Below are 13,739 nucleotides of genomic sequence, written 5' to 3' on the forward strand. Positions count from 1 at the left end.
TGATACCTTTGGAATCGTTTGGAAATACTTGTTTTGATTAACAAAATTCTTGCTAAACAATCGTCGGAAATACTTAACAATTCTTGGGATTACAAATTGGAGCACGTTTGCCTGTCGACATTTCTTTTCGTTTTTTCGCTGTCGCCTGAACATATCAAAAAATTAGGGATGGGTATCGATGGTTTCAAGAAAACATCGATGATTTTCTTTCGATGTTTTGCAGTTATCGATGGTTTTAAATAAACATCGATATTTTGGTAATTTCAATAATTCCCGGTTATTGGAAAACTACTTGAATTAATAAATTTCAAATTAGGCAAGACTAATTATTTCATTATTTGAAATAGAACACGGGTGTACGTTTTGAGTGAAATTAGAGCGCAGTGCAAAAAAAGAAACAATCGATAGATAAATCAATGCCCGAATAACTTTCGTTATACTTAACTTCCCCAAACGAGAAGATTCAGTAGAAACCTCTGGCTTTCTGAAAAATGATGGACAATTACTATTTTTCAAGTAGTATTCAAATATGTGTCCGTAATCGTCATTCCCGTTCCATCTGAGCGTCTATTCTCCCAAGCAGGTCTGATTTTGAACCCTCTCAAAAATCGCCACTCGGAGGATATGGCTGCGAAACTTATTTTTCTGCATGGACTAGATGACAAATTTTGGGAAATTTAATACCCAATATTTTTATTTCAAAATTTTTATCTTTTCAATATTAATTGAACAATTATTATGTTTTCAATTATTATTACAACTTAAATTGTAAAATTTATTTTCTTTAATATTTTTAAGTTTGTTTTGAAGCTCATAACCTTGTTTGTCTCCTAATCATTTTTGTGTAATAATTAGTGAAAAATTACAGATGATTTTTAATTAGGTAACACAGCTAAATAAAAAACTGGGTTTCATTTTCGACTTTAAAACTTAATTTCAGAATTTTCTTTGCCAATGAATTTTAGAGAAACAAAAACTTAACTTTACCTATCAGCTATTACGCAAAATCATTAATTTTACAACGTTTCTTTCATATTTTCATGAAAATATGATCTTAATTGTTTTTTTTTTATTCCTTTTTTGTTCTTTTGGGAAAACATCGATGTTTCGAAACATCGATGATTTGTCTACCGATACCCATCCCTACAAAAAATGCTTATCGCCTGCCAACTTAACTAAATAAAAAATTAACATGATCATGGTTACCAAATTTGTCTTTATATAAAACAAAATAGTGTGAGGTAAGGAAAGGGTTAAGGTTGGGATAGGTCAGGTCAGATGTCAATTTGATCAATTCTCAACAAAGAATCTTGGGATACAGCCGGTTTTATGGTGCTATCTATATTGTTATCAGATCTTTTCGTTTTTTCGGAAAAATATTGAACTTTTTTATTTCAAATGGATCAACCTATAGATTTTGTTACACCAGTTACAATAAATCTTGTCCATTTAGATGTCTACGATTGAATAAATTTGTTTAATTTGAATTTTCTTTAATAATTTATGAGCTGATACAAATTTCAAGGTCTGGTGTCAGTAAATTAGTAAAAAGTTTAACGAAACTGGTGCAGTGAAATATTTACTCAAATCATCGAGCAGAAAACCTCCAACAACTGAAGACAAATCTTTAAATGTTTGTGTCATGTTAAAAGTTGTCAAAATATTGTTCGTTTACTTCAATAAAACAAGCCATGCGGTTTTTAAAACTTTGCAACATCTCTAACTTCTCAATTCTTCTTATCTTTGTGGTAATCCTATCTTTCAATCCCTGAATATTAGCAGGCTTTATTTTATATGCGATGTTTTTTAAGTGACCCCACAGGAAATAGTCTAAAGGATTCATGTCTGGTGATCGTGGGGGCCATTCGATAAAACCACGCCTTACAATCCTTCTAGGAAACACATTATTCAGGTATTGCCTCTGTTGTAGAATTTTTTAAGTGGATCAGGTGAAGTAAATAATAAACTCGTGAAAACTGAATACTTTAATTAAAACTCGTAACTCGAACGTTTACAAGAAAAGCAAATAACCGACTGACCCTAGTAAAAATACGATACACCTTTTTAGACCTCTTTAAACAAGAACAGAGCGTCATTCTTATCGTTAGCAAAACATACACATAAACGAAAAACTAAACCAGTAGATATAAAAACGGTCAACAAACGTATCGATTACAAAAAACTCGTATTTTAGCCTAAATGCCGACACGGCTAGTCAGTGATGCTTTTAAACACTTCAATAGCCTCATCACACACGCATAGTTTTCTGGTGGGGTACCATCTTGTAGGTTGTAGCCAAATATTGTCGTTTGGGATATTGTTATTTTCTGAAAGTTTCAAATAATGAAGTTTTTTTTTTTTAAATGTAACTTACTTGGATTTGGAAATATCCGAGCCAACTCAGATATAATTATACTTTCCAATAAATCTAAATTCGCTGGACCATTTAAGTTACCCTCAATGAAAAAGGGACCAATTATTTTGTCGCCTATTATTCCATTCCATACATTCAGTTTTTTAGGATATTGAGTGTGGGACTCACGCTTCTAACGAGGATTGGTACGTGACCGGTATCTACAATTATGCCGATTTACGTTTCCATTCATACAAAAAGGCCTTATCGCAAAACATTACATTACTTAAAATATTTGGATAGTTTTGATTGTAACATTTTTCCATCATTAGGTCTGCAAACTACTTTTTACACTACGGATGTTTGCGAAATATGAAGTTCCCTGGATATTTGTCAAGTACTCATGTGTGGATCGTCTTCTAACAAGACACAAACATCTAAAGATTTATTTCCAGTTTATTTTGATAAATCTTTTACTCAACCATTTCAACTTTTTTACAGTAGATCTTGTTATGAGATTTCGGTTAGGATATAAATCATTAAAGTTATTACACGTTTCTTGTTGACTTCTACGCCTATCACCATATCCTTCTATCATTAAAATATCAATTCATTCTTTGACAAGACCCTTGTACACAAACATTTATAACAATCGTACAAGCCATAATTGAAGCGTTCCATACATAAAATTCACTCTGTATAATACTTCAGACTCGTATGATAAATACTTTTCTTTTTATACTCCATTCTACAGTTACATTTTTAAAAAATGTTTTCTGCATTCTGCAAAAAAACTGGTGATAAGATTTTTCTGTTCGACAAAGTAAAAAAAATTGTGATTTTACCTGATGAAATTAACAGTGATATTGGATATCACAGCAAGTGTTACGCAAATTTTACTGCAGTAAGGCAAAAATATTGAGACGGAAATAGTGTTGTGATTGCCACCCCAAAAAATCGTCCGGTATCACTTCAGCCATCGACTTTACATACAACCACGGAAACAGAACAAAGGGAACAAGATGCTATCTATGATGAAGGACACGAGGATAAAAATAATGCCCTTGAAAGAATCGAACCAGGATTATATACTGAATGTTTCTTCTGCGAAAAGAAAAGAAAACAACATCGTGGTAAAGAACAAAAATTATGTGCAACAAACAAACGCATTGTAACTAAACTTATTCGAAAATACTGCAAATTGAATAATGCAAATAATATATGGGAAAGATTCCAAAATTTGGATGGAGAAACATTTTTTTATCACAAAATTAATAATAAATGTAAAGCAATGGATAAAAAAACTCCACCAATTGATTGGCAAACATACCGTCGTTATCATGAATTAGCATTTGATGAATTAAGCGAATTTATTGAAGAAAATATTTTAACAGCAAAGAGAAGTTTTTTTTTGGCGCACATTCATTCTTTTACATGACTTCAGTAAAAGCAATAGTCGAAGAACACTCCCAAGAATATGAGGTTAAATATACAGCTTTTCAATCATTACGAAAGAGTCTGAACATTTACAAAAAGCGCCAGTTTTAAGAAAAAGTATGTTAAAAATAACAAAAAAACCTTTTTCGTGCAATATTTCCGTTGTAAATTTAATTGCAGGTGAGTCCTCCATTCCAGATAACTTGAAAGATTTTTGCTATTCATTATTCGGTGCATTATGTACCATTTTAAATCTACGTCTAATGAAGTGCGACAGATGACCAATAAGCCCTTTTACTCTAACCTGCAGGTTTCCATATTACTGTCTTACTTGCACTCGCACGGACACGAATGTGACTTAAAATTGGTCACTGGCTCTTCCTCTAAACGTGTCTTTTTTGCTTAATTTTGTCAACCGTGTCTCCTAAAAAAATAAGCCAAACTGATACAAAAGAAATATTCAAGTCTCATACAGCATACCACATTTGATATTTTCAAGCTAAAGGGTTGCAACGGATTTTTTTAATTATTTTTGTGCCTTACTCATCAGATATGGAATCGTCATATTTTGGGCTTCCCTATACGCCTTTGTTCAGTGCCGGCTCTAAGGCGAGACACCCTGTATATTTGAACAAGTCATTTTAAAAAATTTTGTAAATCCAATTGTCAAGATTTTGAAAAATAAGGGTAGTTTACTCTTGAGTTGAATTCATCTTCTTTGAAAAACCTTGTATACTTATCAATCTGATATCTGACGGTTGTATTTCAAATTGTAAATCATACAATACTTCTCTTGATCAATTATTATTATTATATTTGTCACAAGAAATAATTTTTCAACTCTTGGTCTAAAAAATTTTTTCTCTTAAAATCATCTGACACTTTTTTCTCGCTGCCAGATGTAATAAATCTTCGTTCTCCAAACTTTCTTCATTTTCTTCTTCATCTCCAGAATCCACATTTGGGTGAGGAAATATAATGAAATAATATAACGCTTGAAGTAAAATTTTGAAAAAAAAACATCAAAATAATCAAGTAATAATCAAAATAATTAAACTCAATAAATTTTTATGTATAATAAATTTGGTTTTTTAAGCAAACTCAATTGCTTGAAATTAATATGATTTAAAAAAAGTAACACGTAAATTTACTAATGACTTTTTTTCTCCTAAATCATAAGTAATGTCCAAATCATCAACCGAATTGGTTATATATTCTACAGGATACAGATGGTATCCTGTACAGAAGATTTCCTCGACCAATATCAATTGAATTGATTCAGTTTTTTTATCAAAGCTGAATTCAGATTTACATTTTACTGTTCCAATTTGTAAAATAAACAATTTTTCACGTCAAATATGTATTGGAAACTGATGGAGATTTCTGTATAAGGTCTAAAGAGAAGATGCGGTAGATAATCGAACTAAAATAAAGGCTCTAAATTAAATCAGGGAAAGCCATGTACCTTGCAAGGTACACTGCCAAATTGTACACTGTTTTATTTAAATACAAAAATTGCGATAAAAAAAGCCCAATTCGATTATTCCAACTCCTCTGGGCTAAATAGAACAAGAAAGGTTTTGGTCGTCATTGTTTAGTGGAATGCACTCTGAGTGGAAACGCACTTCTTGCTGATAACCTCTACTAACACACGTTCTAAACCATACACACTGGATAGTGTATTTGGCGTATCTCACAACTTTCAAATCTCCATGCCAATTGTGCTCTCAATATTTTTTTCTAGCAGATGTTTCATAGACTCACACTTTTCGTCCAACTCCATGTGCTAAGCAGAACAAATGTAATCTTGCACGATTCCGGCGATGTGCGGCCTTGTAATGTCATGCATAAAGGTAAATTCGTCTCCAATATAGTCGACGTAAAGTATATGAGCTGCTAAAATCTCCTCGATATATCTATCAGCCGTTTAACCTCTTCTTCCGTCACCCCCACGAATGAACACAGCAGCGCGATAGAAATTGCACCTCAGATCATACAGGAATCGCTCTCTTGGTCTTCGGTACACTTTCCTTCTTCGGTCGCTACCGTGGAGGCATATTGTGGCTCAACTGAGAATAGAAGAAATCCTCATTGTTCCAACGTTCAATTCAGATGATCCTGTGCTAGACGATGATCTGGAGTGAGTTTTGGACCAATCGCAGGTGTTTTAGGGGTCAGGTTATTTTCCTGCAGTCTCCCTCTCACTGTCCACTGACTAATAATCACTCCTAGTACCCCACGGAGCTGTTTTTGCACTTGAACGGCATCATCACGAGCGGTTGTAAATCGCTTTCTGCCTGTTCCAGATCCCCTATGAAAGGATCCAGTCTTTTCACAATGCTGGTACATCCTTCGAACCGCTGCAATAGAGAGCAATAAAATGGGCTGCTGTTTGTGATGTAGTTTTGCATTAAATTAAAACGCTCGAATAGTATGCAAATTTCTGCAAATAATTTTAATTTTTGACAAATTTGTTATTCTCGTTAGAATCCTCACATAAAGTCGTTTCATTTGTTTACCGGTTGCTACGCATATAAACGATAAGCCTTGCTGATAAATTTATATTCATTTCAAAGCATATCAAATTGTCTTTCAAACAGCGTATTTCTTTTTTTGATCTAATGAATAATTTAAAAAAAAAATATAGTTGAAAGTCAGAAGTTTACAGTGGGCCGATTTCTATACACGCAAGTTTAGTTTTGATTAAAATGATGATTGAGATCACCTCAAACGAATAAGCAGCATAAAGATGGAAATCCGTAAAGTCATTTTTTTTTATTTTCCCGTTTTATTTGCAATCTATAACAATTATTACAATAAGCAAATTATGTGACAATACTATACAAATTGACATACTGGAAAGACATCCACTGATTACTTTCCTCTTACAGCTATAATTAATAACTAGATCAATTAGGTTTGGCTATTGGGAACACACTAACACTCGTTAAAACCTATTGGTTAGGTCGTAAGGAATATGTTCCTTGAATCTACACTGAACTGTTGGTTGCAACATCAGGTTAGATACCAGTCTGTTATGGATAAGTTTTTTATTTCCGCTTTAACCGTTGGCACATGGAGGTCACGAGTTATGACTAAGTTTGGCACAAACCATGCGGCATCTACGATAATTCGTAGGACCTTCGATTGGAATCTCTCCAGAATTTCAATATTGGATTTGGCTGCTGATAGATAATTGGCCAGTATAAATCCCTTAGTCTCTAACCCAATTTGTTGATGTTTGCGTTTGGTGAATATGTTTTAGGTTAGGTTCAGGTTAATCGCTTGTCCAAGTGCATCCCAAGATATTTGACATCATCATCTTGTGGTAGGGCTTGATTGTGTAGAATGACTTCTGAGAATTTGCCGTTGGTGAAGGTTACCTGGACTGATTTCGATTCGTTTGCTTTAATGCGCCCTGTTTTGTTGAGTTGGAGCTGTAATGCATTTCATGCAATCTACAGTGAAGATGAGGTAAAGCAGCGGTCCCAGGAATACTGTTTCGATTTTGTACAATAAATAATAATCCGTTTGACTACATTGTCAGATGATTATAAAATAGTTTTATAACATGAAAATCAATTCTCTGCAAAATCTAACTACTACTGTGATGCTTAATTAGGTATTTTTTTGTAGAATCTCCAAATGCCACTAATAATAGTTTATCCCCTACCCAGAAGACCACGGATACTATTGCGACAGGCAACTCCAACAGCGAAAGCAGTACATCGGATTATGGAAGTATACCTGGTGCAGAACCTACACCACCTCCAGAACCTGCAGCCGTAGAGTATCCCAAAATAAGAATTAAGACCACCGGTTTGCTTAAAGAACCATTAACTATAACGGAGATTACCGATGACAACCCAAAAGGAGAATCAACTTACAGTAAGTTATTGATAGCTAAAACATAACATGAGAAAATTTCCTTATTTTTTCTGTTGTGCAGTTTCAATTCAATTATATAAATACGCAGCATTGCGCAGCAAAAAATTTGTAACACTACAAGATTTAATGATAATCAACTTCTTATAATAACCAGCAAAAACCTGTTGCAATTTGACATAATAGTCCTTGGACCATCCGATTGGACAATTTTTAGTGTACAAAAAAATATTTCACAGGAAACTCGGATAATGAAAATAACACATCAGATTATACTAGAAGAATACCGGCAGAACCTACACCGCCTCCGGAATCTGCCAATGGAGATTATCCAAAAATCAGGATTAAAACTTCCGGTTTACTTAAAGATATCTATGAGCCCAATAAAAATTACAGTAAGTTATTTATTAGTTACTAACTTTAAATATTGACTACTCAAGACTTTGAAATTGGTGACGAGGTATCAGAAATTGCTGACCTCTCATAATAGGTTGGATATGACTGTTCTGCATGAAGTGAGAAAGATTCGATGGGTATATTTTTCGTACGATAAGGGAAATTTTTTATATAGGAAGGTTTGTTGGAGTTGGGCCTGATATAGGAGCTGCTCCTCTGCAGACCCGGGGTTGTGGTGATTGGTTTGTGATTCTGTTATCTAGGCTAGAAAAAGGAAGGAAAAATAGACGACCGAGTGGTTCGAAGCAGACGAAAAAAGAGCACCAGTCTAAGTTAAAACGGTTCCTTTCAGTTTTGGGATATATTTTGTATGTTTTTGTTGTTTTTTCTAATCACTACTTCACTATTGCAACTACCGCCGGTACTTCTGGGAGCAACCTCGTATTCAAAATAACCGTACTAAGTTTCACATTAGAAAATAGATTTTATTCTCGTCCTTTATTTGACCTTGACTCATCTACGTGATCCTCTAGAGAATGTAAATTGGTCGCCAGAGGTAATCCCTTTACCTGCGTTTCGAAAAGGGTCCCTAACAGTTTCTCGTAAATTTTCTCTCATTCATTACTATTTCTAGCTTGGAGCAAAATGAAAAATGTCGGTGTCTGTTATCGAAAGTGAACGCGGAAAAAGTTTAATTGTTTGTGAAAATTTTACGTTTTCCAAAGACAAAGTATTGAAAAATGGAGAAACATCGTGGAGGTGTTCCCGAAGGAAGCTGCATTGTAAAGCGAGGCTTTACACTATCGGACCGCAGAACTTGGTCACCAGAAGGGAAGATACGCACAATCACGAATCATTCGAAAAGGAAGTGAGCAGGAAAGTTATTTCAAGTGCGTGCAAAAGGAAAGCGAGAGAAGATATCAGTGAAACGCCTTCGGAAATTATTTTTAAAGCTTTAACAGCAAATTCTACGCCGTCTCTTACAACTACTGATATTGGCCGCATTAAAAGAAATATCTATAACAGTCGCCGCAATATCCTTCCTAGGGCTATTACTAAGGACATAGAGGAAGTGCATGAAGTTGTCGGCGGCGCAAACGGCGAAATGCTTTTAACCCATGAAGGTGAACAATTTTTTTCAAACCTGTTTTCAGTTGATTCTAGTTTTGAATAGAGAAAACTAATTTTCTAAAAGCCCTTCCGTTAAAACTAGTATTTACTGGTCAAAACTGGAGGTAACTACATCTTTTGTTTGGGCAATTGTTACGTTTGTTGGTTATTTGATAAATGAATCAAAGGTTTCGCTTTTGATTTGGTTTTATTTGCACTATGTACAATTGGATTATGAATTACAAGTTTACCGCTAGCCATTCCTATTTACGTCACATATTCCACTGCAGGTAGCTTGTCATTGTTTCGCGGGCACTCTAATCTTATTACAGCAATGAAATTTGATAGGACGAGGTCTGAATTCACTGTATCGTCACGAACTCGTCCACTGATTTAGACCGTGAAGTCGGCTGTGCCAGTATGTTGTCGAAGTTAAATTTTGGTGGACGTGACGACTATTTCCTGGAAGGACTGCTAATTTAGATCATATTTTTTTGTGGCCTGTTTCTATAGAGATACTTTATAATAAGGCAATTTTGTTTTATCATTATCAATTAACCAGTCGCGTGTACTGTTGGACACAAGTCTCCTTTTATATGTGCCATGGTGCACGGTTCCTAGAGACTGTCATCCAACTCTGAACCGTACTCTCGATATCGTCGAGACCAGCTTGTCATTCGGCTGCCTCTACATTATCTCTCGGTCTCTATTCAATAATTTGTTTGATCCACCGATAATCTGTTCTAATGGCCACATTAACGAACAGTTCCGTTTTAAGCCTATTATTTGTTCTACAGCATGAGTTTGATTTAGAAAATTAGTTTTTCACCATTTCTTTTTGCGACTGCGGTTTTGCACATGGTATATTTATAATCTATTATTATGAAAGAGTAATAAAACCTAGTTTCTAAAGCAAAACTTAGTACAGTCATTGAAGCTGTACAGAACAATAGAAAAAGTGGCCAAAAACCATGTATATCAAAGATTTCAAAGCCGTACCAAAAGATTCTTCTCAATACACTGTCTGTCGCGGGCTTCGATACACAAATTGTCGTCTTCAGTGACAACTAGGTTATCGAAAGGTAAACTAAAACTTGATAATTTGACTAACCTTTTTTATACTGAATTTTCCCACCAACAAATCTTCTCCCGCGAATATTGATTTCAGCGGGAAAACCTTCTTGGCGGAAATGTAGGAAAAGCTTAAATAGGGTCAAAGGGCTAATTCCTTACAGCCCACTCTATAGTTTAGTAGTAAAGAAATAAATGTGAAGATTCCCGCTTACGAGATTTTCCCGCTGTAATTAATTTTCGCGGAAGAAGGTTCGTTGGTAGGAAAATTCAGTATAAAAACATGTAAGTCAAGTTATTAGGTTTTAGTTTACCTTCGGTCTCTGAAGACGATAATTTGGTTATTGAAACGCGTGCCAGACAGTGTAATTGTGAGTGCTGGTGTAAACAGTGTGTACAGTATAATATTAGGTACGATTATGTAGGATTGAGATTATTAATACCGAATGTAGGATTGAGATTATTGCTCTACTCAATGCTGGGTTTACCCTATAAAGCTGGAGAGCTTATATAGTTATATATACCTCCATCAGCTACATAGAGCTCCACTAGATGTAGCTCTGCTATAAGAAAATTTGATGCCATTCCGTGTAGCAGAGCTACATATAGCTTGGGAGAAACCGAAGTGTTCAGTTCCCAACCAAATGCCGAAGAAGGTAGTCTTTGCAGCAGCGGCTGCTTTCGTCGCAGCTACTGTGACATTTTCAATATCAAAATAGGGTTAAATTTACTATATAGCTGCGCTATACAGCAGATCTCCAGTGTTACTTTTTGAACTTGTAGCAGAGCTATATAGTTGTGCTACATGTAACTCTGCTGTATAGTGTGTAGTCAGTTGGTCGGGAATAAGACGCAGACGACAAAGGTTAGGCAATTGAGTCGATTTCCCACTCATTTAACGTATCAACCACACATACGGATATTTTTACTATCAACCTTATTTCCGTTTTTCAAATTGTATATAAAGTAAAGTGTTTCAATTGTTTGAATTCCATTGTTTTCCATGTATCTGGAGTTTTACGAAAAAATCCCTACAATGCATTTTTTAAAAAGTATTTATTTTTCTGTTTATTTTATAAGTTCTTGATGTGAAATAATGTCAGAAAGTAAAATATTCAATTGAAAGTGAAAAAAAAAATAATATCTAAACATTTAATTGAAAATCGCAAAAATTTCAATTCTCATCACGAGGTTATCGTTGCCGGCAACATACCGTGTGCTGTTATAATACATTTTTCTATATATAAAAATAAACTGAATAAACGTTTTATAGGTTAAGGTCTTATATTATTACATAATGACGTTGAAAATTGAAAGCATAATAAATTTAATTATTATAAAATATTACAATAAGTTGAATTGGAATCTAACTTACTGGCACAAAATACGATTTATATATCTACCATTTTTCAGATTAATCAAAGTTTAATAATAACGATTATTTTAGAATAACCGAAAGAATAATAATCGTCGTATTCACTTTGTATCATATGTTCAGTGTTTATTTTATAGCTAAGACGTCACGAAGTATGGCTGCTTTACTGAAATGTTTAAACTACCTACAAAATTTTTGAATTTTCAATAATTCTTTTTCTCTGCAGACGTTGATCAAAGAATTAAAAAAAATTATATAATATAAGTTGTATATAAACTATCCAAAACTATTTTTTCTCAATCCATGCAAGTACCTATTATCAGTGTTCCCAACAGTCAAAAATTCATCTCCCTAAAGCTACAACAAAAAACCCTAAAATCTTCACAATTACTAGAGATTCTCACTGAAAAATTCTATTATTTATGAAATGAATAATTAATTTTTTAAACAAATAACATAACAAAATTCAGATTGGATCATGGATCATGATCCACTATTCCATTGCATCGTGGATTAAACCGTAATCATATTTTGTAATATTTAAATCGATATTATGTTACGCAACTTATTCTTTAAAATGTTATAAAAATCCCTAAAAATACCCCTTAAATTATATTACCCCTAAAGACATTCCATCCCACACTTTTCCCCCTGAATTTGGGGGGATCACCCCGAAGTTGGGAAACCTGCCTATTATATAAATGCAAAATGGAGTGTTTGTTTTTCATTTTTGTTATAAAAACATATAAAAACTTTTGCGACCAATTCACTTACAGAAATCAAATGAATTCTTAAATTCCAGCGATCAATTAAAATGTCTGATTAGCGTATAAATTAATCTAATAATATCCAAGGTATTATGATCAAGAGGTCGATTCATTACGAAATTTAACCAGCAATAATTTTAAATGTTGATGCTTTTTTCCTTCAATAAGGCGTAGATGGAAATGACCAATCGTTTAGTTAGAAGTTGAAACAAATCACAAAGAAATATACTGCATGAAAAACATTAGAACTTGAATTAAGTTTAGTTTTTTAACGACATTTAATATTAATTAATATGCATGTTTTAGTAATAACCTTATATATGTATTATTTACTAATCGCAAATAGCAAAATAAGGAAATTTCCTCTTCTTTTTTTGCTCAGTTTATTAAGCATCTTAGCCACTTAGTTATTTAAATAATTACAATAATTGACGAAAATTGCGAAGTGGGCGACGTCTGTTAATATTCTTACAAACTTTAATAGAGGTGAACAACAAAGCAAGAATACAAACTAATTTTGTTGTTTTATTAACAATAGAAAGTGTTATTTGAAATTTTAGTTTAAAAAGTAAACAAATACAACTGTTTATCTGTTTTCTGAGATAAAAACAACCGCACATCCGTAAGGTACACTTCGAAAACAATAAAAACGCACTAAAAGTTATAGTGTTACAAATCTAGTTTTTAAAATCCTATTCTAGTGACCAATAAAACACTTGTACACCACACATTATTATATTTTAATGGTTTAACCCGTTTCAACTTTTTTTAGTAGTCCAATGATGGTAAAAAGGGTTACATTAATTTTCGTCTTTTTAGGTCGATTCTTAAACACAACTTTTTGTTCCAACCACACATACACGCTTAGGAAATAACGAAAAATAAAGAAAATCCCACCAAAATCACTAAAAACACATAAAACAAACTAAACAGCATCAAACACCCTTACAGATTATATTGTTGTTCACTACCAAATTCAGCGCCATATAGTAACACGTCATTTTCGCCAATAGGTGCTTAAAGATCCAAAAAATATATGTTTTATAATCATTATGGTATCATGCAGTTTTTTTTTTTTTGATAAATGTGCAGAAAATAGTTTTCCAGATATTTTACTATTCATAATTTGCGCCCAATGAAAATCAATTACCCTAGCAGTGTTCAGTACATAGGGAAAGTTTCACATTTCGAGGTTATGTTTTCGACGTCATTGCATCTTCTAAACGTTATGTTTGATCCAAAATTTCGATTCGCTCTCTATTATTTTCATAGTTTTTAAAATAAATGAATCTTGTCATTATAATATTTGAGCATCTAAATTTACCAAAAAAATTAGAGTTTGAAA

At 33.4% G+C, this 13,739-nt stretch overlaps 1 protein-coding gene across 14 annotated transcripts in view; it reads left to right on the forward strand.

The window, feature by feature from the left end:
- The window catches only part of LOC130892283 (bromodomain-containing protein 4-like), a 45,641-nt gene that overhangs the window by 22,690 nt on the left and 9,212 nt on the right, over window positions 1-13,739 (forward strand). For 8 of the 14 annotated variants that reach the window (XM_057797620.1, XM_057797623.1, XM_057797625.1 and 5 more), the window contains exons 5-6: window positions 7,427-7,678; window positions 7,915-8,070. In XM_057797620.1, the coding sequence (XP_057653603.1) occupies window positions 7,427-7,678; window positions 7,915-8,070 (408 nt within the window). The remainder of the gene's footprint in view (window positions 1-7,426; window positions 7,679-7,914; window positions 8,071-13,739) is intronic. The other 6 variants (XM_057797631.1, XM_057797629.1, XM_057797627.1 and 3 more) reach the window with 1 other exon arrangement.

This window comes from Diorhabda carinulata, chromosome 4 (assembly GCF_026250575.1).
Source record: "Diorhabda carinulata isolate Delta chromosome 4, icDioCari1.1, whole genome shotgun sequence".
NCBI classification, from domain to species: Eukaryota; Metazoa; Arthropoda; class Insecta; order Coleoptera; family Chrysomelidae; genus Diorhabda; species Diorhabda carinulata.